This window comes from Mesoplodon mirus, assembly GCF_964341445.2.
Source record: "Mesoplodon mirus genome assembly, chromosome: 4".
Classification (NCBI taxonomy): Eukaryota; Metazoa; Chordata; class Mammalia; order Artiodactyla; family Ziphiidae; genus Mesoplodon; species Mesoplodon mirus.
The window spans coordinates 154,592,195-154,619,059 of NC_138979.1; the positions used below are offsets into that span (position 1 = coordinate 154,592,195).

General features: G+C 37.2%; 1 protein-coding gene across 6 annotated transcripts in view; it reads left to right on the forward strand.

The window, feature by feature from the left end:
- RAD51B (RAD51 paralog B) overlaps positions 1-26,865 on the forward strand; it is a 666,036-nt gene that overhangs the window by 63,866 nt on the left and 575,305 nt on the right. The window contains exon 8 of one of the 6 annotated variants that reach the window (XM_082617996.1): positions 17,158-17,209. The exons of the other annotated variants lie outside the window; for them this stretch is intronic. Within the exon in view, the coding sequence (XP_082474122.1) occupies positions 17,158-17,166 (9 nt within the window). The 3' untranslated portion in view covers positions 17,167-17,209. Of the gene's footprint in view, positions 1-17,157; positions 17,210-26,865 lie in introns of those variants that run through there. 6 annotated transcript variants of the gene reach the window in all.

Below are 26,865 nucleotides of genomic sequence, written 5' to 3' on the forward strand. Positions count from 1 at the left end.
TTGAAATGGAAATATAAAATTTAAAAATTCTCAGAGACAATTTACAAAACTTTGAATATGTTCACCGACTACAGTTTGAGAAACACAGTTGTACTAGTCTTGTAGAAGTTTTTTCCTCTACTTTGTGGGGGAAGTTTAAGGGACACTCTGCTATTGGGATGTAGGATGAAAAACCTTTGTCTTTTTTTTTTAATTGAAGTATAGTTAATTGACAATGTTTTGTTTGTTTCAAGTGTACAGCAAAGTGATTCAGTTATACATATACATATATGTATATATTCTTTTTCAGATTCTTTTCCATTATAGAAGACCCTTGTCTTTTTTTTTTTTTTTTTTTTTTTTTTTGCGGTATGCGGGCCTCTCACTGTTGTGGCCTCTCCCGTTGCGGAGCACAGGCTCCGGATGCGCAGGCCCAGCGGCCATGGCTCACGGGCCCAGCTGCTCCGCGGCATATGGGATCCTCCCAGACCGGGGCACGAACCCGTATCCCCTGCATCGGCAGGCGGACTCTCAACGACTGCGCCACCAGGGAGGCCCCGACCCTTGTCTTTTTAAAGTGTGTCCATGCTAGTATTAGAAAAAACAGTAGGCTCTAAAACTATAATTAATGAAAATAACATAGGAGAAGAATTTAAATATTACCTGTATAAAATGAATTGTGGTTATGGTAATATATGTTGCTTGTTATCATTGATTTCTAAATATCATACAAAAGTTATTATACATATTGTTAATTATGTATTAGGTTAAAATAATGAGATTTTTTTTGCCAGAAAAGACCTTAAAGATCATTTAGATTAGCCCCTTCATTTTATAGATGAGAATGAGGCCAAGAGGTGACCTTACTTGTTCTCCTATTTTTAGCATAGGAGAGGGCAGATGAATGGGTAGAATGTAAGATCTCTTGGGTGCCAGTTCTGAGATTTTTTCCTACAGTAGGATTCTCTTTCTTTCTGAGACCTACAGAATGATGGTGATGATTCTTTGAAAATGCTTCCAATGTATCTTGAACAGGCCCATACAAATACCAAAAAAATGCACAAAATGCCAAGATCTAAATTTTTACTCTTTCAGAGAATTTTCAACAAGTAACTTCAGTTGTTGGTATATGAGTAACACTGAAGTTTCCTGACTCTTTCCCCTCTATCTTCTTTTACCTTCATTTCTTGATATTGTGCAGATGTTTTCTGCTGTAAGGGAACTAGTACCAGTTACCAATATTTAGAAAACTGCTATATCAAGAAAAATTTGAATGTACTATTTAAACATTCTAGGATGGAAAAGTCTTATTTTCAATGAACGTTGTTAAAATCCAAATTATTTTACTGAGGTGTGGTTTTGACAGGTTTTTCTCTTGTTGCCATCTGTGTTCTTGATTTTCTCTTGTTTCTATCTGTGTTCTTGATTGTATGTTCTTTGAGAAAATGCATTGCTCTAATTTATTGCATAATGTGATTTCTTTTGAAATATTAATGCTCATAAAATATTTAAAGCTGTTTAGAAAAATTAATTAAAATGTATATTCCCTATTATCATATTTTAAGGACATAAGGGTTTAAAATCTTTGGCAAGTGGAAACTTTGTTTTTGTTTTGAGTGAGGCAAATATTACAAGGTTAAACTTTTTATTATTATTTGCCAAAGCATAAAAATATTTTTTTCTCAGTTTAATGGTAAATTTCATATGGGCCAGAATTTCTTTTCTTTTACTTTTAGCTCTCCCATCATGCAAAGTGGGTTTAACTTATAGGATTATGACTTATCTTAGATACTAATAAATATTGAAAATTAAAAAAAATAGGAAGCTAGGCCAATGCGTTTAAAATAATTAAAGTTTTTTAAATTACAAAATTGGAATAGAATGTTTATGACTTGTGAGATCGAAGAAAAAGTTATGTATGAACCCAATTTTGACATTTATTCTCTTGATAAATGTAAAAATTCAGGATTTGCATTTCTGTGAAAGCCTAATGAAGTTTCTCTAATTGTGAAATAGAAATCCTACACTCTAGATATATGTAATTAAGCCATCAAAACTCTAGAGTTACATTTTATTGTTGTGTAATGTTACTGTATGATTTTTCAGAAATCATAATTTTTGGTTTACTTTGATTACTTTCATATTAATTACTGAAAGCAAACACTGTGGGAATTCTGTGAGGTAAGAAACGTCTTTTACATTTTTTTTTGTTTTTCGTAAGTGCCTTGTGTTTGCTGACTCACATTTGAAGTCAGATTATCCTTAAAGATACCTTATATTCATTCAGGTGGCTGAAACTCATAGACTAGACTAAACCTTTATTTTATTTCATTAGTTAGTGAGAATAATTCTAGAAAAATTATATCTTTCCTTTGTGTAGCTCTTTATAAAACTTTGTTTTTATTGGTTTTTTAAAAAAATAAATGTATTTATTTTTGATTGTGTTGGGTCTTCGTTGCTGTGCGCAGGCTTTCTCTAGTTGTGACGAGTGGGGGCTACTCTTCCTTGCGGTGCGCAGGCTTCTCATTGCGGTGGCTTCTCTTGTTGGGGAGCACAGGCTCTAGGCGCACGGGCTTCAGTAGTTGTGGTATGTGGGCTCAGTAGTTGTGGCTTGTGGGCTCTAGAGCACAGGCTTCAGTAGTTGTGGCTCACGGGCTTAGTTGCTCCGCGGCATGTGGGAGCTTCCCGGCCCAGGGCTTGAACCCATGTCCCCTGCATTGGCAGGCAGATTCTTAACCACTGCACCACCAGGAAAGCCCTCTTATTTGTTTTGATTCTCTTAATGTTGATTCAGTCTCTGCTGGGAAGTGTCTTATTAAAAGTAAAACATTAAATTGAATGATAGCTCTTTAATCCCTAATACTATTTTGATTATTATAGGAGAGAAAAATAAACATATGTGGGTAGAAGGAGAACAACTGTTCTCGTTCTTACCATTAACAATTTGAAAACCTAAACTTCTTTTAAAAGTTGATCATAAATGTTTGGGTTTTGAAGTCCCTTTTAAGATCAAGGACCTTATTTAGTATCTCAGAGTTTGTATTGTTTTACTGGCAGAAGTACGTAGTTGTTGAAATTGGTCTAGTTTATTTAAATCATCTTGAAATACTTGAAAGCCTGTAAATTATAAATAGCTGCACCTTATCGAGTACTTACTTTGTTCCAGGTATTGTAGTGAGTACATTTCAAACATTTTTCATTTAATATGTTAAATAACTTTATGAGGTAGGTTATATTATTCCTGTTTTATAGTTGAAGAAATTGAGGTTTGTAAGGGTTAAATAACTGTCCCAGAACCACACGGCTAGGTAAGTGGAAAGGGTAGGATTTGAACTCAGATATGTCTGATTCCAATGCACATGTTTTTATTTCCAGTGGAACTTTGCTTCCTAATGCAGTTATCAAAATTATTTTGCTCCCTTACTTCTTATTGTAATACTAAAAGCTGTTCAGTACTCAGAATTCTTTCTTCCAAGCCTTTTTCAATGGGAAGTCTCACACTTTGCTTAATGCTTTGACTGTTGTTTGGAAGTGTAATGATAGAAGTGCTTCTCTGTTAGTCGTATTGGTATTTCAAGTAAAAGAAATATTTGAATACTTGCAGCTTTGATTGCTTTTCCACTGCATATAAATTGTACATGTATGTTGAGTATGATTAATGCCTTTTATCTGCTAGTGAATGTGCTAAAGACTTGTTGGGTTTCTATATTTTCCAGCTGGAATTGGCCAGTCATAGCTTAAATCCTGTGGTAAGTATGTTCTCTTAGGAAAATAATTCCTAAACACTTGTACTTTGGACCTCTCTTAGGGAACATCTGAAGTACAGACAGCCTCCTAAGATTTTGCTTTGAGGTTTAATGAAGACTTAATATGTGCTGTGACCAGACAGGAGATGTTTCAGTTTCATGGCATTTCCAGATGTGTCCCGTAAAATTGGGTGTTCATGAATTTAATTAAAAGTTCCTAGGAACTTACAACTTAAGGTAGTTTTTATAAGCATCATGACTCAAAGGATCTTTAGTGTATATATTTGAGGGAGGGACAGTTTTGACTTGAACTGGAATAAAGTGATGCTTATAGTTATGATAACAAAAGTGCAGTATTTTAAAGCAATACTGAAAATGTTATAATGTGAAAAGTTTTTTTTTTTTAATGCTCCTAGTTTAAAGTTACTGCAGTTGGTTTCATTTCTTATTGTAATGAATCTCTCTTTTGTTTTTCTTTGTGATCTTTAGCTTAGTTTACTGGGTTGTCCAATGACATGAGATTGGCCTGCTCTACAGCCTTAGAAATGACAGTTCTCTGTTCAACAGTAGACCTCTCCTTTCACTTTTCTCTTCCCATCTTTGGGAATCATGCTTTGAAGAAGTAAACATTTTATAGAAATAGGAAGATGCAGTAGAAAGTACCCCAGAATTTCAAGTCAGAAGATATGAGTTTAAGTACCAAATGTATTTCAACTGTGTGATTATGGACCAGTCAATTCTCCTTCCTCAGCCTCAGTATCCTTATCTGTAGAAAGGGCATAAAAGTTCTTGCCTCATAAGCCTTAATTTTATTATTACTAGTAATAGTAATATTATTACTAATACTGTAGTAGATGAATAATAGTAAACACATATTGCTGAATTACTAACTTATAGAGATTTTTACAGTTAACAAAGCACTCATATATAATAATTTTATAGGAAGATCTATCTATCTATCTATGAAAGGACTGTAAATTCTGAAGCACTATGTGAGTATTAGTTGATATTTTCATAACCAACTGAAATGGCTATTTTCAGCTTTAGTTATTAGAATGATAAATCAGAGTTGTTTAAATTTAGGTGACATTTCTGTTTAGTTAAAATAAAAGTTTTGGAATGTTTTCTGACTAGTGTTAAGATTTATTTTTAAATTAAATTGCAATAACATCTGATTTCTATATTACTCTTCTCATTGTTTAAAGAAATAGAGACTCGCTGAAAATCATGAGCGGTCAGGAGTACTTGGGGGCTAGTGTCATCTCTAGGAACTACAGTAGTGTTACTGTTCCACTAAGAGTAAGTTTATCATTTATTGCTAAATCAGTGCGATTATTTAAAAATAAATATCTAGCACTTTATGTTTACAAAGTACCCTGCAGTTGTTAATTAGCCTGCATCAATGTTTATCTCTATAAAAGTCTGAGCTAGTGCCTGTATTGGTCAGCTTTGTACAGGATTTCCAAACACCATTGTGATGACTCAGTCTAACTCTGGGGTCAGTTGATATTTGTCTGTATACTGCAGGGCATTGTCAAAGCTTATTCCATTGTTCAGTCACACCATCATTTTCCCAGAGAAATTATTCTGAAAAAAAAAACTGCAGAAAAAAATTATAAAACCTTTTCTGTGCGTTTGTTTCAGAACCTCACGGTTTCTAGGACCTAGAAGTTCTTTCTAAAGTATAACCTAAATATTTCCCTTCAGAAGTTAGATAGCTAATAGTTTTAAGGTAACTCCCAATTAAGGCATTTTGTAATGAAATAGTCTTTGCCTTCAAGACTCTTATATTCTACTAAGTGGATGTAAGACACATATTTAAGGAAATGTCAGTGTGGTATGAGGTAGTAGATAATGAGTACTAACCAAGTGGTTGTGGCATGTACTGTTAGTTGCCTACCCAGTACTCATTTTCATCCTCGCATTGTTAATGGACCCTGAGTATGTTTTGGTGGCCGTGTGTCCACCTTAGCTAAGTTCATGGCAATCATGTTCCCTGAATTCCCAGGTTCTTTGCAGCTAAAGATGGTCATGTGACCCAGTTCTGGCCAATCATATCTGTTTTAGTTCTCTATTGCTGCTTAATAAATTATTCCAAAATGTAGTGACTTAAAACAACAAATATCATTTATTATTTCTCCTGTGGGTCAAGAATTCATATAAAACCAGTGGTGACCACTTGTCTCTCTTCCACGATTTCTAAGGCTGCAGCTAGAAGACTCAAAGACTGGGGGCTGGGATTGTATTGATGTGAAAAGACTCCTTCCTGTTGTTTGGAAGTTAATGCTTGTGTTTGCTGCAAGCCCAGCTGGAACATTCACACGTGGTCTCATCATGGTTTCTGGGTTCTAAGAGTTTCCTGAGAGAGAGAGCCCCCCAGATGGAAGCTGTATTCTTTTTATGATGGTGCCTCAAAAGTCACATATTATCACTTCTGCTGTACTCTGTTGGTCAAAACTATCACAAGTCCCCCTTTCAGATTCAAAGGGAGAGAATATGACCTCTCAGTTGGAGAAGTACCTATCACATTGTAAAAAGAACACATGGGCTGGGATAAATATGATGGTGTGGCCACCTTTGGAAAATACAGTTTGCCACCACATTTAAGTGAAGACTTATTAGTAGGGAAGGGGAAGCTTCTAAGGAAGGTTTTACTTTCCAGATAAAAGGGAAGTGATATTTCTGGCATGGTCCTTTGTTGCTTGTCCCTTCTTCCTGTCTTGAAGGAGCAGCAATCATCTGTGCTCATGATGTGATAAACCAATACACTAGGGATGTTGACATCATTGGATGTCTGCTTTCAGACATTTTCTTATATGAGACAAATAAATACCTATTCACTTAAAGTGCTGTAGGGAGGTTTTCAGTTTTTTAATAGCCAGTCATAATCCCGAGATCTTAGTGGTTGTCAGTACTGAGTGTGCATAGAAATCACCTGGAGGGCTTGTTAGGGCTGACTTAAAGGGAGAGATGGAACTTGGGCTAGACAGGTAAAATTTGGACAGTTAGGATTAGGGAAGCAATTCAAGTATTACAAATGGAATGAGCAAATACATAAAAGCAAAAAAAGTGTAAATTTTCTTTTAAACTTCCGTTAAGTTAATCAGCTTACTTGGAGCAGCAGTTTTTACTGAGGGTGGGAAATTAGGTTAAAGGGGAAGTAATAACTAGATTAAGGAGGCCCTTGGAGGCCAGAGAGACATTTCTTTTTCATTTTGTAGGTAGTTAGATGCCCAGAACTTATTAGTCAAAGGCTTGTACTCTTTGACCAACATTTGCTCATACCCCCACCCAAGCCCCTCTTAATCACCATTCTACTCTCTGTTTCTCTGAGTTTGACTTTTTTTTTTTTAAAGATTCCACATGTAAGTGAGGTCATACAGTATTTATCTTTCTGTATCTGCCTTTTTCACTTAGCATAATGTCCTCCAGATTAATCCATGTTATTGCATATGACAGAATTTCCCTCTTTCTTATGACTGAATAATATTCATTCATTGGTTGACACTTAGGTTGTTTCTATACCTTGGCTGTTGTGAAAAATAATACCCTTAAAATTTTTATCTTTCAATAGATTTGTGTAGTGCCAGAATTATGTAGTGACTTGAATTAGGTACCAATTAGAATTCAAGTTGAATAGCATTGACCCACATCTGAAGATAGCTTTGTATAATAATTTATATTGTACATCATAGTCTGATTTTGAATTAATAGTTCTCCCTTTATAACGTTAGTGCCGAATACAAGATAGAATCCTTTATAAAATAGTGAGCCCAACCTGTAAAATGATCACATTCCTTTAGTATTAGTAGTTTTAAAAAGAAGTCTCATCTGTTAGTATATTATGACTGAGATGTTTGCCAAGTTTTTCTTAGGAGCAACTGTTGTGCAAGCTTTGAGCCCATATAGTTGACTCCAGCCTTTGCTTTCTGTTTACTAGCAAAGAGTGTTTCTTCTAGAGAATATTACATTTCCTGAGTCTAGAAGTTCTGCGAGGTAGAGCAGCATTGAGGGTCAGATCACACAGCCCACATTTTTGGTATTGCTTTCAGAGACCTCTGACGCAGTTTTTGTGACCCTGATTTTTGTTTAACTAAATAGTAGTTGTTTGGCATTTGTGACAAATCTTGTGGCTAAGTCTTTTTTAGACAGTTTTCTCCACAAATTGTTGCTCTGTGTTATTAAAGGGAAGTGTTTTTTTTTTAAACAGTTTTATTGAGTTATAATTTACATACCATATAATTCACCCTAGGAGGAAGCCTTGCTTCCATGGAAAGATTGATAGATTTGAGACCAAAGCTCACATTCATCTATCCATTCATTTATTCATTTATATATCCTACATTATGAATTTATTTCCTACATTACTGCTAGGCTACTATATATCCTATTGCCATTATTATTCTTATTATGCTATAATCTTATGCATTCTGTAGTAATAAACTTCTTTGTCATTTTAGATTGATAAGTATTTTGAAATTATTTTTATAGTTATACTGTAATATGAATTCTAATAGATGAAAGAGCTTTGAAAGCCATCCTACAAAAGGCAGTAAAGATTTTGAAGATGTCCCAGTCTAATGAGATTTCTAACAGCTGGAAAAGTTGATGCACTGGATTCAGAACCAAAAGATAACATTGATGGGATGAGAGAGGAAAATATTTATTTATATTGGATGTTGTTTATAGCCTACTAGGCATCTGTTCCTCTTTCTTCCTTCCTAACGGACCCATGATTTTTTCAGGATTCCTCTACTTTCATGTAACCAATAAGCATCAGGAAAGCTGATTTCACCTCAGTTCAGGGGTGGGCCTGGTTGGTTCAAAGGTTACTTTGCCACTTGGTGGTTCAGGGATGAGCACATGACCTAATCCTTGCAAATAGGCTGCAAGGAAAGTTTTTTAAGCTTTGGGGCTGTTCTTCCTTGCTCTTATGAGAGATCCATGGGAGCCACTCTGTATCTTCTGTGGAACATGACCAAGGAAACATGTAGCCCTGATTAATGTTATCATCCATACTGTACCCAAGAAGGTTGAGCCAACCTTAAGATGAAGCTGACATTTTGGATGGTATCTCAGAGAGATAGATAAGCTATGGGTTCTTTTTTTTTTAATATTTATTTGGTTGTGTTGGGTCTTAGTTGTAGCAGGTGGGCTCCTTAGTTGCAGCTCGTGTGGCATGTGAACTCTCAGTTGTGGCATGCATGTGGGATCTAGTTCCCTGACCAGGGATTGAACCCGGGCCCCCTGCATTGGGAGTGCAGAGTCTTAACCACTGTGCCACCCAGGAAGTCCCAAGCTATGGGTTCTTGATGACATTATTGAACAGTCTTATCTCTGGGTTTCCAGATATATTAATCTATGTATTTCTTTATGGTTTAAATCCCTGGTATGGAAACTGTGGTCCATGGACTGGCATCATCAGCATCACCTGTGAGTTTGTTGGAAATGAAGAATTTCAGGCCCTACCCTAGTCCTACTGAATCAGAATCTCCATTTTAATAGGCTCTCCAGATGATTCATATACACACAAAAGCTGGAGAAGTGTTATTTTAAGGCACTTTGAATTGAGTTTTTATTTACTTACCAATGAAAGCATCCTACTATGACATTGTAGAGTTTTTTCTCGAAGGAGCTACAGCCTCCTCCAAGCATGCCATGTAGAAATCATGGGGTTGTGGGGCGGCACCGTTTCTGATTGTAATAGAAACAGCATTTATTGGATCATGATACAGAGTTTAAAAAATTCTCATCACACTTTGACTGATGTATGGTTTTTTGGGGTTGTTTTTATAGTTATTTTTAGATGAAACCTAAAACTGAAGTCCTTACTACTTGTGGTCACAAAGACCCTAATGTTATTTTTGGCAAGTCAGGAGATGTGCGCCTAGCTGTGCTGGCTGAAAGCCAGCTTGGAGAGTTGCATCTTACCTCCCCTAGGATTACCCCTTCCCATTCTCTCCACAGTCCCATTCCTATTTCAACTAGTTAGAGTTTTGTACTGCATTTCTATTCCAGAACCATTAACCCATTAACCTCTGGGGAGTTCTTCTTGCAAACTGCTGCTTTTTAGACCAGATGTATGTTTCAGTTACATGAATAGAGAAAATAATTTTGTCCTCCTGCTGTAAATTGTAAATTATTGGTATATATGAGGGTTAAAGATAGCATGAGTAAATTAAATCCACTAGCAACCTAGGAATTATATTTTAGAATTTTTTTCTTCCACTTTTTGTGCAGAAGAGATGCAGCATTACAAAAAAGCAAAACAGATTATAAAATTATACTTCTTCTTTGTCCATTTTTCTAGAGGCCTTAATGAGCCTGTGGCAGGATAAATTGGATAATTCAATTCACAAATTAGTTGATCATTTCTGTAATTAATTGAGGATGAGTGGTATCTGGTATGCTTTACACTGAGAACTGGCAAAGGTCTGTATTTAATCAGAAAGTTGTTAGCTCTAAAAGGAGTACTTTTAATGGTAATACCACTATGCCAATTGATTTTATTATTGTTCTTGGCTGAGTTTTTACTGTGTTAGGAATTATGTTAGTTACTATGAAAATTTCTCTCTGATCCTTACAGTTACTCTAAAAGGTAGATCATTTTATCCCCATTTTAAACATGATAAAATTGAGGCTAGAGGGAGTAAGTAACACTCCCAAGATCATATAGTTAGAGCCCAGGACTGGTGCACTCAAGCTCATTCGGGTCCTCAAGGAGTTTGATTTCTACTGAGTGGGAGACTGACATGTAAACAGTACACTGTAATACAATGAGAGATAAAGTAACATTTTTAAATGAAGTAAAATTTAAAGATAGAGATACAAATGTAGAGGAAGAGGGGATTAATTCTAATCCGGAAGAGCATGAAAAAGGTAATTCATCTTCCTTCCTATTTCTTTAGTTCCTTGATAAGCTTCTCCTGACTTCTCTCATTCTCTTAATGGTATCACCATTTTTTTTCAGTAATCAAGACTCAAAACCTTTGATATGTTGATTTTCTTCATATTCTCACATTTTATCAATCTGTAAAGTCTTTTAGTTCTTTTTTATTGTTGTTCATCTTTGTTTTGTTTTGTTTTTTAATATTACCAGCTAAAGACTTCTATTTTATAAGTATTTTTTAAAGAAATGATTTATTGGTTCTGTTGGAAGCACTCCTTTTTACAATTTTTTTTAACATCTTTATTGGAGTATAATTGCTTTACAATGGTATGTTAGTTTCTGCTTTATAACAAAGTGAATCAGTTATACATATACACATGTGCCCATTTCTCTTCCCTCCTGTGTCTCCCTCCCTCCCACCCTCCCTATCCCACCCCTCTAGGCGGTCCTGTTCATTCCCACTTCTATAAAGCCTACTTTTATCTATCACTGTGTCATCTAGGCCAGTAGTTATCAACCTTTGGTGCACCTAAGATTCATCTAATGGTGCTTTGTCAATGTACAAATAGATTTGATTCATTAATTTGAGGTCACAGGTGATTCTGACACACCTCAAAGTTGAGAACCACTTACCTAGGGCAAAAATTCGATCTGGGGCTCCCCAGGGTAGGGTGGGTGTCCCTGGGAATCTCTCAGGAGTATGTAAAGTCATAACTATCAATATTTTCATAGTTGTACTAAGATCTTATTTGCCTTTTTCATTGTCCTGGCTTTGCACTGATGGTGAAAAAACAATGAAGGGTAAATTTGTAGTGCTTTACTCAAATTAAGACAGTACTGCCAAACTATATTAGTAATCATTGCATTCTTCACTGCTACACACTTGTGAAAGAAATCTAGTTTTGCTTAAGAATGTCCTTAATGAATCAGTGAAAATTATTAATTTCATTAAATCTTACCGCTTGAGTACATGTTTTATTATTACTCTATTTGACAATGCATGTGTGCATTCTGAAGTACAATGGTTGTCTCAAGGAGGAGCACTTTTGCAGTTGTTTGAGAGCTAAACTATTTTTTTTCATGGAACACCATTAAAAAAAAGACTGATAGACAAACTGTCGTTATTCAAGACTTTGATATCTGGCAGAAGTTTTCCCAAAAATGAACAAACAGAATTTTATTATCGCTAGTTGTAAAATTTAAGCTTCCAAGCAAAAATGAAAATGTGGAAAAAACTTCCCAATACTTGAAGACTTTTCTGATGAGATTGATGGTGTTTGAAATGTGTTGACATTGGAAAGATAACTAATATATTCCACATGACCAATGCAACAGAGCCCCAAAAGTTCACTGACAGTAGTTCAAGGAGCAACTAACCTTTTCTCTACATCCTCACCAACATTTGCTATTTTTTTAACATCTTTATAACATTTGTTATTTGTGTTCTTTTTGATGATAGCCATTCTTACAGGTGTGAAGTGATATCTCATTGTGGTTTTGATTTGCCTTTAAAAAATGACCACTTGTTGAGCTTTGGTGTACTATCAAGGAAGAATATCTATAGTTATCTGTAAAAGCTCTTGAAACACTTCTTTTTCCAACTACATATCTGAGGCCAGATTATCTTCAGGTACGTTAACCAAAACTATGCATTGTAACAGATTGCAGAAGTAGATGTGAGAATCTAGCCATCTTTGATTGTGATTTACAGACATATAAAACAGTGCCACTCTTCACAAATTTTTTTGGAAAATACATTTATTGTTCATAAAAATGTGTTAAGTTAAAATGCAATGAGTTTATTATTATTGTCTTAAAATAAATGAGCAGATAGGCACTTAAGCACTTAGTTTTAATTTCTAATATGGTAGATATCAATATCTAACATGGTAAATATCAACATATAAAAAAGCTCCTTGGGAACCGCATTAATTTTTAAGCATGCAACAGGGTCTGTAGTGGGTTGAGTGGTCCCCAAAAAGATATGTTCAAGTTGTAATCCCTGGTCCTTTATTTGGAGACAGTATCTCAGCAGTTGTATTCAAGTTAAAATAAGGATATGGTGGATTAGGGTGGGCCCTAAATCCAATTACTGGTGTCTTTATAAGAGAAGGAAGAAGGAGATTTGAATACAGAGACACAGAGGAGATCTATGCGGAAGAAAGCCGCTTGAAGACAGAGGCAGAGATTGTAGTGATGCAGCTACAAGCCAAGGAACACCTAGGATTGCCAGGAGCCACCAAAGCTAGAAAGAGGCAAGCATTCTTCTTCAGAACCTTCAAAGGAGTGTGACCCTGCCGATACCTTGATTTCAGACTTCTAGCCTCCAGAATTGTGAGAATATCTTTCTGTTGTGTTAAGCCACCCCATTCGCAGTACTTTGTTTTGATAGCCTAGAAAAGTACAGGATCTTGAAATCAAAAAGTTTGAGAATCTCTAACCTAGGCTACCCACCTCTCTTTTTTTCCAGATTTTGTCCTGTCAATACTGCCTGCTCATTACTGCCAGGTTACTTACCCTGAAACAATTATTATGCTTCTCTTATTAAGAAAATGTCAGTGATTTTTTAAAATTACCTTTCAAATAAAGTTCAAACTCTTTAGTTTGTGTTCAAAGCCATCTATAATCTGGCTCTAACATACTTTTCCAACTTTGTGTCCCACATTTTCCTAAGATAGTATACCATTTGGAATATTCATTTGAGTGTGCATTCAATCATGCATTCATTTGTTCATTCATTTGTTTATTCAACAGAAAAAAAGTACCCATTCTGAGTTTTTATTCTAATAGTGTGTTGTCTAGGATGGTAAGCACTAGCCACAGGTGGCTATTCATTTTAGGTTAAATAAACTTAAATAAAACTAAAAATTCAGTTCTTTAGTCTCAGCGGCTGCATGTGACTGGTGACTACTGTCCTGGACAGCACAGATATAGAACATGTCCACTTTGTAGAAAGTTCTTTTAGATAGTGCTATTCTTATAAATAGTCTGCTCCCTTCACCTTGCCCTCAAATCGCCTTGCATTTTCCTTCCTCTTCATCACTCCTAATATTCCCTTCCCTGCACTGGCTGTCCCCACCACACACCCCATGCCTTTCCTCCAATTCCCTGGCGTATCAAAATCTACTTTTGGTTCTAACTTAAATAATTCTTTTACGATGACTCGAGCTGGATATAATCCCTTATTTCTATTTCTGTAACACTAATTTTATTCTGCGATATGTTTGTCCTGACCTGTATTTGTCACCTGGCATGTAAGATAAACAGTTATGGTATCTTTCCTACTAAGCTCATTGAGGGTAGGAACCTTGTCTAATAGACTGGGACACATTAATCATCATATTGTAAATAAAAGAAAAGAAAAAAAACCCAGACAGATGAAGTAAATGTTTAGTGAATATATTAATTTTAAAATCTTAATTTGTACTAAAAAATCCTCTCAGCCACCTCTGTATGGTGGTTAGGATGCCTTAGGAATAAGAATTATACTTCTATAGTATTTTTCTTTTTTTTTTTTTTTGTCTCCTGTTTCAGAACCAATGGATATCTCATAAGCTCTTCAAATCCTTTGTGTCTAAAACTCAACTTCAAATGCATGAGTGGCTCCTATTGGCCAAAGATGAGAAAATTTGAGTCTCAAAAACAAAACAAAACACCCTACACAATTGATTGAAACACATTTAATACATAAAATAATATATATCATAATGATAAAAGGAGAAATACCCAACATCTCACTGGGAACCACTGGAGAAACTAGGGCACTAATTCCTTAGTCTGAAAATTGGCAATTTAAAGGAAAGAATTCAGCATTTACCCTATCTTCTGTATTAGCTATGCTTCAGGGAAATCAAGTAGCCCTTTACAGAAGAATTCCAGCTAATAAATATGGAAGAAGTGATAGAAATAGAAGATCATCATTTTGTGACCCCCCCAGAAAAAAATGATTGATTTAAGCGATAATCATCGATAGATAAGTTTTTAATGAGAGTTTAAGTATGATTGCTTGTGTGTTTTGTTCCTTTACCTGTATGTGCCCGATGCCTCTTTACCTAAAAGTATGCATGTCTCTTTACTAAATATGCACCTAAATAGTAGAATGTCCTTTAGTCTGAGTTTTCACACGAAGAGATGTAAGAAATAGTCTTTTTGACAAGAATACCACAAAAGTGATGCGTATTCTTTTCAGTGTATCATAACAGAATGTGCATGATATTGATTTGTCCTATTACTGTTGGTGTTAACTTTAATCACTTTGTTTAGGAAGTATCTGCCAGGTTTTCTACTGTAAATTTACGATTTTCCCCTTTGGAATTAAAGTGTCTTATGAGGAGATAACTTTGAGGTTATAAATATTCTGTTACTCCTCAAGCTTTCATTATTTTAGCATCCATTGATGCTTCTTGCCTGAATCAGTTATTACTATGATGGTTGTCAAATAGTGATTTTCTAATACTATCATTTTATCTACATTTATCAATGGGCTTTCCACTGTAAGGAAGAGGTTTCCTTTTTTTCTGTTTATTTATTTATTTATTTTTATAAGCATGAACTCATGAATTTTTTTTTATTCAGTGATCCGTAAACCATTACTGTTATTTATTCCAATTCTGAAATTGTCCCAGATTTGGCCAGTGGAAAACTCATCTAGCTCGCTTGTATGTCCTTCTGACAAATCCTCATTATTCTTTGAGTACTTTCCTTCTAACATAAAATGATGTTCCAATGCTCATCTTGTATTGGGTTGGCCAAAAAGTTTGTTTGGTTTCTTCTGGAACATCTTATGGAAAAACCTGAATGAACTTTTTGGCCAACCCATACTTTGCCAGGCTTAGAATCAATTCTTGCTCTTTTTAATAGAAAATAGTATTTAGAGGGACTTCCCTGGTGGTCCAGTGGTAATGAATCCATCCACCTTAAAATTCAGGGGACGCAGGTTCGATCCCTGGTTGGGGAACTAAGATCCCACATGCTGCGGGGCGACTAAGCCTGTGCGCCACAGCTATTGAGCTCGTGCGCCTCAATGAGAGAGCCCACGTGCCACAAACTACAGAGCCCACGCGCTCTGGAGCCCATGCACCACAACTAGAGAGAGAAAACCCTCATGCCACAACTTGAGAGAAGCCTGCGCACCTCAACGAAAGATCCCGCATGCCGCAACTAAGACCTGACGTGGCCAAAAAAAAAAAAAGTAGTATTTAGAAACCAAAATCTGGGTAATTGGTGTGCTCATTGATTCTAGGTCCTTTTAGCAGACATAACTAGGGGAAAAAAGCGTGTGTGTGTGTGTGTGTGTGTGTGTGTGTGCGCATGCGCACCAGCAAGTGTGTACATGCACATATGCATCTGTTTCTACATTTATGTTTACATCTTTATCTACTTCTATCTGTGTAAAATCCTGACTTCATACTGATACTGCCAGTTCTACTCCAGCATCACAGGTTCATGATATTCTTCTACCTTTCTGCATTTAAAAGTAAATCCCTTCTCCAATGGTGGGAAACCTGACTCCCATTTTCCATAGTATATTTACTTATTTACTCAATCACAGAATACACAAAGTGTTTCAGAAATGCTAACCTAAACCCCTGGGGGAAAACTCCCTACTATTTAGAATTTACAATTTGTTTGTACTTAAAAGAATCTTTAAGCAGGGACTGTAACTCTAATATTGTGTTTAAAAGCTACTTTGGTTCATTCTTTACCCACCCCCACTCCCACCCCAGTGTGATTATGTTACACATTTGAAAAATAGTTCTGTTAATATACCATTTTAGGGTTTTCCCCCCACCCTGCTTGATTTTATTTCTGCATTTATGTTTTAAAAATTAAAAAAATTTTTTCTGGTTGCACCAGGCGGCTTGCAGGATCTTAGTTCCCTGACCAGGGATCGAAGCCGGGTCCATGGCCATGAAAGTGCTGAGTCCTAACCACTGGACCGCTACGGAATTCCCGCTGCATTTATTTTTAACATAGTTCTAAAAGTTAGAAGTATACAGAAGTTAGAAGTATACAAAAGGAAAAGTCACGCCCCATTTCTTCTATCCCATTTCCACTTGTTCATCATTCCATCCCGTTCCACCTACCTCCAGTAGATAAAAAATCTTGTTAAGTTTCCGGTTTATCCCTCCTGTGTTTCTCTTTGCATAAAAGCATATGCATGCAGATGTTATTCCCCCTATTTCTTCTACATAAGGCAGCATACTATAGATACTCTTTAAAAATTTTTTATTGAGATGTCATTCACATATGATAATTTTTACCCTTTTGCAACCATCACCACTAAGTCTAGAACATTTTTATTACCCCCAAAAGAAACACCATACCCATTAGTAGTCATTTTCCACTCTCCTGTCCTCCCAGCCCTTAGCAACTACTAATTTGTTATCTGTCTCTATGAATTTGCCTATTCTGAATATGTTATATAAATGGATTTGTACAATATATAGTTATTCTTTTATACTTTGCTTTTTCTGCTTAGTATTATAACCTGCAAATAACTCTGTATCAGTTCACAGACATCTTTCTCATTCTTTTTTACAGTTACATTGAAGTCCATTGTGTGGATATGCACTGTGATATGCCATAGTTTGTTTATTCAGCCACTCTTCTCTATGTGGATATTTATGTTATTTTCTAGTACTTGACAATGATAAACAATGCTGCAGTGAATAACCTTGTGCTTATGGATGTTAGTACTGTTGGAAGTATATCTTTATGGTCAATTCCTAGAAGTGGAATTGTTCAGTCAAAAGGTAAACTCATATGTAATTTTGTTAGTAATTGCCTAATTTTCCATAAGAGTTGTACTAATTTGCATTTCCACCAGCAGTGTATATAAGAATAGCAGCATAGTATGTTATACTTGTTAATTTTGCTTATCTGATAGCTAAGAATTGGTATCTCAGTGCATTTTTCTTATTATGAGATAAGGTGAACATCTTTTCTTAGGTTTAAAGGTCACTTTTATATCTTTTTGTGTAAATTATTGATTTTTTGCACATATTTCTTTGGGGTGTTTGGACCTCTTTCTCTTAAGTCTTAAGGGTTTAAAAATTTATTAGGGCTTATTAGCCTTCTATCTGTGATGTATTTTACAAATACTTTCTCTGTTTGTTTTCTTTTGACTTTTGTACATTTTTTTTTTGCCATGCGTAAGTTTTTTGTTCTTATGTAGTCATATATAAACATATTTTCTTTTAAGTATATCTAGAATTTGAGTCATAGTTACAAAGCCTTTCCCTATACTGAGGTTAAAGAGGAAGCCACTTGTGTTTTCTTGAAATATGTACATACAGGTGATCTTCGTTGTTTGTGGATTCTGTATCTGTAAAATTGCCTTTTCACTAAAATTTATTTGTAACCCCAAATTAATACTCTTGGTGCTCTTGCAGTCATTTGCAGATATATGCAGAGTGGCAAAAAATTTGAGTCACCCAGTGATCATGGTCCCAGCTGAGGTCAGTCAAGGTGATGCTCTACCTTCTTTCAGCTCTCGTATTGTAAATGGTGTCCTTTTCATATTTTTGTGCTTTTTGTTGGTGATTTTACTGTTTAAAATGGCCCCAAAGCATAGTGCTGAAGTGGTGTGTCCTCAGCACTTCAGTTAAGCACAAGAAGACTGTGATGTACCTTAGGGAGAAAATATGTGTATTAGATAAGCTTCATTTAGGCATGAGTTATAGTGCTGTGGCAGTGTGTTCATTGTCTATGAATCAACAACATGTATTAAATAAGGTGTCTTTGAACAAAAAACATATAAAACAAGTTATGCATTGATCAGTTGTTGAAAAGATTATGTGTGACCAGAGGCTTGTAGGAACCTAATGCTGTGTTTCACCTAGGAGCAATGATTCAGTATTTGCGAATTCAGTGTTTGCAGAGACTTTGTAGAACATAATTGCCATGAATACCAAGAATTGACTATAGTTTCATTTTGTACATTTTGATCTCTGATCCTTTGGGATTTGTGTGAATGATTTGTTGTATGGATCTAGTTTTATCTTTTTCCAAATGGCTAAACAGTTGTTCCACCACCATTTATTTATTTATTTATAAAATCCATCTTTGTTCTAGTGATTTGAGATACCACCTTTATCATTACTAAGTTTCTATATGTACGTGGGTCTGATTTTGGACTCTATTTCGTGTTCTGTCTATTCGTGTGTTGCTACTGCTTTTTTTTTTTTTTAACTTAAAAAAATGTAAAGACTCAGGTCAGGAGAACTAGAACCCCACGAGAGAAACCTCGGCAGGATCACAGTTCAAAGCAATCTGCATGTTTTAATTATAGAGGTTTTATGTTCTAGTGTTTGGTAGGGCTAGTTCCCTCTCATAAGTATAGCCTATTTCACTGGCTAATATCTTCAGTCAATGTTGAATAGTAGTGGAGATAGTGGGTATCCTTGCCTTGCATTTGATTGTAGTGGGTACATCCCTAGTGTTTCTTTATTAAGTAAGATGCTGGCTTTAGGACTAAGGTATGTATTATTTTATCAAGTTAATGAATGATGCTTTAATTTTGATATAGTAAGACTGCTAGAATTTTAAACTTAGTGCTGGGAAGGTCTAAGTAGAGAGAGGAAATGAAGTTGAAGTGGATGGAAGTAAGAAGCAAGTGAGAAAAGAAAAGGCTTTGGAATGATCAATAAAACTGCTCAGTGGCAAAGAGGATGCTGTTTTTAATGATAACACATTTCACTCTTCACTTGGTTAATTAATCTAAGGCTGAATGCACAATAAGATAGTAGAAATAATTCTAGAAATATTGAATCCACTTTGCCTCTACTATATTCCTGGACTTTGCTGGCAGCTTGCATGAATAAAATAGTTACTTACATGGTTGTAACCCTGAAAATTGATCTTTGCCTCATTTCTGAACTTCCAGTTTTTCCAGAAATCAAGTATGATTTTCAGCACTCCTTATAGCAATCGTAAATGTTTGTTGAGTGCCTTATATTATTGGTAAATGCCTTATATTAGAATATATATATATGTGCATACTTACACGCATACACACACACACACACACATACATTGTCTAGCTTCAAGTGAGATTTAATCCAGAGGGCTCAAATGATTTCATCAGGGAGTCAGTCTTCTTTCTCTTGATCTTTGTGTTCTACTTTCTTCAGTGTTACCCTCATTCTCAGGGTCTACTTTTGGCAAAACAGCTTTAGATTTATGTCTTCACTTCCTCGTAGCTCCTGTACAAGTCCTTGGGGTTCATTCTGACCGGACTAGCCCCATTATGTGCCCACGGTGGCGGGAGGGTTTGTTGCTCCTGCTGGACCTGGATGGCACACTCCACTCCTACTGGTGGGGATGCAGGCTCCTCCCAAAACATCTGGTCTGAGAATCTGGAGGGGTAGTTTTTCAAAAGAAATGGAGTATATTTACCAGAAGAAAGGAGGATTAAATGACAGTCAGGCAAAAAACAGCAACTGTTTGCTGCACTAACTGAGTAAAGTTTACTGGATGGACTTGAGTTTAATAGTGAATGAAAAAATTGTGGTATTTTGGAAAAAGGAAAGTGCCTGAATGAATTCTTTGGAAATAGACACCTTACTGCTTACTTTCTTCCCTGCTTTGGCAATAGCTTACTGTTTTTTTCCAGAACTGATTCCTGTAGCTTTATTGGATTGTATTATACTTGCTGGGAGGGAAATGACATCAGGTAAGTAGTGAATGTGAAAATAAGCATAACAGTTCTGTTTTCCTGCAACTTCAGTCCTCTCTCCCAGACCTACTGCCAGAGATGAATAAAAGGCCTCCTTCCCAGCTTTCCTCTTAACTTGAGGGGGTGAAGTGTGTCTTTCTTACATAACACAGAGAATATTTATCAATGACATACTTGTACCACGGTATTGATTCTCTTTGTTAGTATCGTCTATAAAGTTACGACATGTATAAGTCTCTATCCTTCCTTTCTAAGCCTGCCAATACAAAAAAGTAAAAATTTCCTCTTGGAGCCTGAGGCTTGTTCCCTCCCTAGCTCTTATTTAAGGAGAATATGCAATTTAGATGTTTGAATAGGAATAGAGGAAGCAGCCAAAAACTTTTCAATAGTCCAGTTAAAATACATAATAGCATGTGTTTAAAGTAAATCTTTGGAAGAAAGTTTGGAAAATCCTGGATAAAGTCATATAGTATGTACATCAAAGGCATGCCTTGCTAAGTAAAAGTGGGAGGAAGCAGTACATGTCCTACGAGGGGGTCAGAGATTCCTACTTAGATGTTCCTCTGGCAACATTGTTCCCATCTAGGTAGTTGAAGGGCTGAAAGAAACTTCCAGTCTTGTTAATCTGCTGGCTTTTATTGAGTTAAATGCCATCACTTCTACAGCTTCACACATTTGCAAAAGCACTCTCCCTCAGAATTTATACAAAGGGTTATATTTTTTCCTTTGTTGGAAATATAAGAAAAAGCTGTGCAAAGCTTGGAAGTCTATAGAGGATTCACCTCATTTTAATCATAGATATGGACATGGGGGCAGTCTAACTTAAACATGTAGACTTTGGCACCAGGCCAACATGAATTCTAACCAGGTTTTTCATGTTTTGGCTGTGTGTCCTTAGACAAGTTAATCTTTGTGGGCCTTATTTCTCTTACATATAAAAGTCATTCATTCATTCAACACATTTATTATTAATTACTCTTCTATGTGTTGGGGATGCATCAGTAAACAAAACAATGAAGGTCTCTTCCTTTCTGCAGCCTATATTCTAGTGGGGGGAGAAGCAAGAGAGAGAAATTGTGTGTTAAAAATAGTAATTGCTGTAAGAAAAGAAAAAGCAGAGCAGGGTCTTAGAGAAATGGATTAGGGAAGAGAGCAGGTGCAGAATTAGGGTAGTCAGGGTTGACATCATTGAGAAGGTGACATTTGAGTGAAGTTTTAAATGAGGTTTTAAAATGCTCACTCTGGTTGCTGCCTTGAGAGCAGACTATAGGGGGTTAAGGAAAAAAGCAGAGAGAATTGTTAGGAAGCTTTCATAGTAACCTAGGTGAGAGATGATGGTGACTTAGTTGTAGAAATGAAGATGGTGAAGAATGGTTGAATTCTGTATACATTTTGGAGGTTCAGCCAACAGGATTTTCTGATGGCTTAGATATGTTGTGTGAAACAAAAAGAGTAGCCTAGGCCTTTGGCCTGAAGAACTGGATGGATGGAATTGTTATTAACTGACAAGAGGAAGACTTTGGGTAGAGCAAATTTTAGGGGGAAGCTCAGGAGTTCAGTTCTGTATGTTGAGTTGGAGATGTCTGTTAGGCACCCACATAGGGAAGAAGACATACACCCATAGGTTGCTTGTGATGATTCAATATGGTGATAAATCACTTAGTACGGTACCTGACATAATTTTCTGTGTGAGATCAGAGAATATATTGCTACATGAAACAAGAATTAGAAGTTGCAAAGGGGATATTCAGGGGCAAAGAGCTCATAGAATATAATAGCAGAACTTCTAAAAAAATAGATTGGAAGGGCTTCCCTGGTGGCGCAGTGGTTGGGAGTCTGCCTGCCGTTGCAGGGGACCCGGGTTTGTGCCCCAGTCCAGGAGGGTCCTGCGTGCTGCGGAGCGGCTGGGCCCGTGAGCTGTGGCCGCTGAGCCTGCGCGTCTGGAGCCTGTGCTCCGCGACGGGAGAGGCCACAACAGTGAGAGGCCAGCGTATTGCAAAAAAAAAAAGATTGGAAGACTGAGGAAATACCCCAGAAAATAAAAGTCAGAGAGATGCAAAAATATTAGAGAAATATTAAAAATCATAGAGAATCCATTTAGGAGGTCTAACTCCTTTCTAATGGGACTTTCAGAGACACAGACCAAAGAAAATGAAAGGAGGAAATTATCAGTGAAACAAGACAAGAAAAATTTCCAGAACTGAAGGACAAGAGTTTCTAAACGGAAAGTGCTCAGCACTATGAATGGCTGGAGGTGAGGGGGGCAGGGAAGGGACATATTACCGAGACATTTTAGAGCACCAAAGAGGAAAAACAAGTCACAAAGAAAGGAACAGGGCTTCCCTGGTGGCGCAGTGGTTGAGAGTCCGCCTGCCGATGCAGGGGACACGGGTTCGTGCCCCGGTCTGGGAAGATCCCGCATGCAGCGGAGAGGCTGGGCCCGTGAGCCATGGCCGCTGAGCCTGCGCATCTGGAGCCTGTGCTCCGCAACGGGAGAGGCCACAACAGTGAGAGGCCCGCGTACCAAAAAAAAAAAAAAAAGAAAGAAAGGAACAGAAGTTAGCAGAATGTCAGAGTTTTCAAAAGTAACACAAGAAGCAAGTAGACAATGGAGCACTGCCTTTAAGGTTCTGAGGGAAAATGATTACAAACATAGATTTCTATGTCCAGCCAAATAGTCAGTCAGTTATGAGGATAAAATAACAATATTTTCCAACATGCAGGGTCTCAAAAAATTTATCTCCTATACATCCTTTCTCAGAAAGCTATTGAAGGATCAAAAAGAGGGGTAAGACATGAAAGAGACATGAAAGAAAAAAGACGACATGAAACCCAGGAAAATGGGATATAACACTAGAGAGACATAAAGGAAATTCCTAGAATGATGATGAAATAAAGCAGGATGACAGCTGAGTAGCAGGTCTAGCGATAACCAGTAAGTACAGTTGGGGTAGGAGGATGTAAGATCCAGGGAAGATGTCTCTAAGAAGAAGGCTGAACTGACACATGATGTGTTTGACTATTCTGAAGGAGTTTCATAACTCTTTCAGAGAGTTAGGGAATAAACTGTTCCCAACTTAAAGGAGCTTACACTGTAGTATGGTGTACATACAAGTAAGTGGGTAATTACTGTATTCTGTGAAGGTTTGGAAAGCTTAGTACTCTGCTCCTAGACCACCCATAGTTGGAATGTAGGTTTAGAAATCTAGTATTTAGCTTCTTCAGCATCTGTAATTGAACTGTCAAACCAACAGCTTGGGGCTGACTGTTGGGTTAGCTGAAAAATCGTTCCACACTCTAGAAAAGAAAGTTTTTTTCTTTTTTCTTTTTCAGGGGGTGGGCAGGGGGAAACAATTGTTGTAAGTTTAAAGAGTTTAAAATACATGTATATATATTTATAAGTATGTATCTGTTTTTATTTTTGTATGTATGGCACTGTATATTTATAAAAACGTCTTGTTTTTATTTTTTATTATTATTATTTTTTTAGGCTGCACCATGCAGCATGTGGGATCTTAATTCCCCGACCAGGGATTGAACCCGCACCCCTTGCACTGGAAGCGAGGAGCCCTAACCACTGGACTGTCAGGAAAGTCCAAGAACGTCTTGTTTTTAAAATAAGCGTGGAATAGTGCAAGGGAAAAAACTTTCAGTTGTTAATTTAGGTATAGAAAGCAACTAAAATTTCTGTATTATAATTAAATTATAATAAATTATAATTAATAAATTATAATTTATTTTATCCCCCCAAGGTGGCTTATACCCCATTGACTCATGTCAATAAGGTAATGTTTTCCCAATATAATAATGAACTTTTTTGTGTGTGGAATTCTTCACTCTGAAGTTATTTTGTAGTTGGAGATTGATTACAAGCAAATTCAAATTGCACTGTTCAAAGAATACTTCTTAATTAATTATAAACCTATTTGGCCTAGACTTTGCATTTTTCTTGGTACACTTTGGCCATAATATAAAATGTAGCAATTTTGTGTCACATCAGTATTTCTCACACATAAATATGGAATGATATTTATGTCTTATCTAATTTCTCACTTGGTCAGTTAATATATATACTGTACTGATAAATGGAGCGAGTACATAAAGAAAAACTGCAAGGGGAGAAAAAGATAATCTAAATGAAGATTATCACTTTAAAGTTTTAATATCATGTAAGATTTTGTGGTAGTTAAGTTCCTATAATAAATGGTCATCCTATAATATATGGTTTGGGAACATAAGTTAATTCACTGAACAAACACTGATAGAGCACCTGCCATATGTCAGGCTCTGTGTGAGGTCCTGAAAATACTGGACAGGTTAGGACATTATTCCTGCCCTCTGATACTTCTTGGTCCCAAAGAAAGAAATTTAACTTATAAACAAGTAAATGTAATAAAATAGAGGGTTAGAAGTGCTGTAAATGATATTTACCAAATGTATAAAGAGGGAAGGTCATCCCAAGAAAAGTGTGGATTAAGAAGACAGACATGGAGATGTAGTACTATTTGTGGAAATGGCAAACATTTTTATTTGTTTGTGGCCTAGAGTAAGAGGAAGGGCTTGGGAAACACATGAGCGCCATCACGTAGAGCAGGGGTGCCAGACTCAGAAATTTAATCACTTCCTCCTAGGACAGTGTTTCTCAAATATGTGTGATCATAAGAATCACGTAGAAAGTTAAAGCAAAACAAAACAAAAAACCCCCTAAAGTTTACCCCAGACCTGGAAAATCAGAATCCTCAGAGGAGGACTGGGAATCTGTTTTTAGCCAGTGCCCTGCTAGTTCTTACTGTAACCAATTTATTGAGCAAGTCCAATTTATTAGGATATAAGTAAGTATTGTTTCCCAAAATTTCTAGTCTAGGTGACTTCAAGCAAGAGAACACACCACAACTTTCCTGTGTGTGTGTGTGTGTGTGTGTGTAGGAGTATGCATGTATATATGTATGTATAACTTTGGGAAATATATTCTCCTGGTGCAGGCTAGAGCTGTGACTCAGACTCCTTGTGGTCTAAGTCAGGGATACTGTGTTTTCAAGATCCAGGTCCTCTTTGGCAGCAGAATAAGTGAATAAGGGAATTAGAGGTTTTCAGAGTGGTTAGTGGAGGGCAGTGTTCTAAATCTTCTAGTTCTGCCAGATACTGGTGGTCTCTACCAGGGTTGTGATCTTAGTATAGATGATTATAGATGTCCAACTTCATTCATTCTGTCAGTGAGGACCCCCACAGAGGTTAACCGTGGCTTCCTGCACTGGTCCGTGTTAGAGGTGTATTCTTCACAGGGTAGGTGTACTCCTGGGCATCCCCTTTCCCCATCCTTCTTTTACTTCATGCTTCTGAACTTGGGGGCATTGGAACCGATAAAGCTCTCTTATGTGCCCCCCAAGGGCCCCAGTCCTTTCCTTACCAGGCAAGCTGTATTCCCTACAGTCCTTTTTGGGGTTTGGGCTTTGGGCATGGACTACTGTAGCTAGTGCTCTTCTTTCAAGAATCTCCAGACAGGGACTTCCCTGGTGGCACAGTGGCTAAGAATCCGCCTGTCGGGCTTCCCTGGTGGTGCAGTGGTTGAGAGTCCGCCTGCCGATGCAGGGGACACGGGTTCGTGCCCTGGTCCGGGAGGATCCCACATGCCGCGGAGTGGCTGGGCCCGTGAGCCATGGCCGCTGAGCCTGTGCGTCCGGAGCCTGTGCTCCGCAACGGGAGAGGCCACAACAGTGAGAGGCCCGCGTACCGCAAAAAAAAAAAAAAAAAGAATCCGCCTGTCAATGCAGGGGACCACGGGTTCGAGCCCTGGTCCCACATGCCGTGGAGCAACTAAGCCCATGCGCCACAACTACTGAGCCTGCGCTCTAGAGCCCACGTGCCACGACTACTGAAGCCTGATCGTCTAGAGCCCGTGCTTCGCAACGAGAGAAGCCACCGCAATGAGAAGCCCGCGCACCGCAACTAGAGAGAAAGCCCGCGCTGCAGCAGCAAAGACCCAACGCAGCCAAAAAGAAAAAAAGAAAAAAAAAAAGAATCTCCAGACAGTTAGCTACATATCTCTCTAGTTCAAGTGCTTACAGGTTCTGCAGCTCAGCAAGCAGCCCACTTGGAATCAAGCTGCCAGTCTCTCCTTGCAGACGTCTTCGCCTCCCAGTCTCTATGACCAGTTCTCTTGAGGTGCCCGCGCAGTTGATGATGCCACTCGCAAGAGGCCAGACTTCCAGGCTCTCCCTTGCCTTGCCTTAGTTCTGTCTATGGGAGGGTTGGTTGAATGCACCAGCTGGTTTTGCTACTCCTTAGCAAACCTTGGGGGAGAGATCTGGACATAATTTTCGGTGCTTTCCCTGATTCGGGCATTTACTGCCTCTTGCTGTCAGCTGTGGGCCCTTGTCACTGATTCAGGGACAGTAGGACAAATGCCACTTAATATCTTGTTAGATTATAATCAGGTAAGTTTAGGAAACGTTTTTGCAGAGGAATATGTAATCAGATTTGATTTTATAGTGTTTAAAGTGTAATTTAAATAAAAGATCTCAAAGGAATCATATCTTTGCTGATTCTACCAGAATTGAAGTAACAATTTGTCT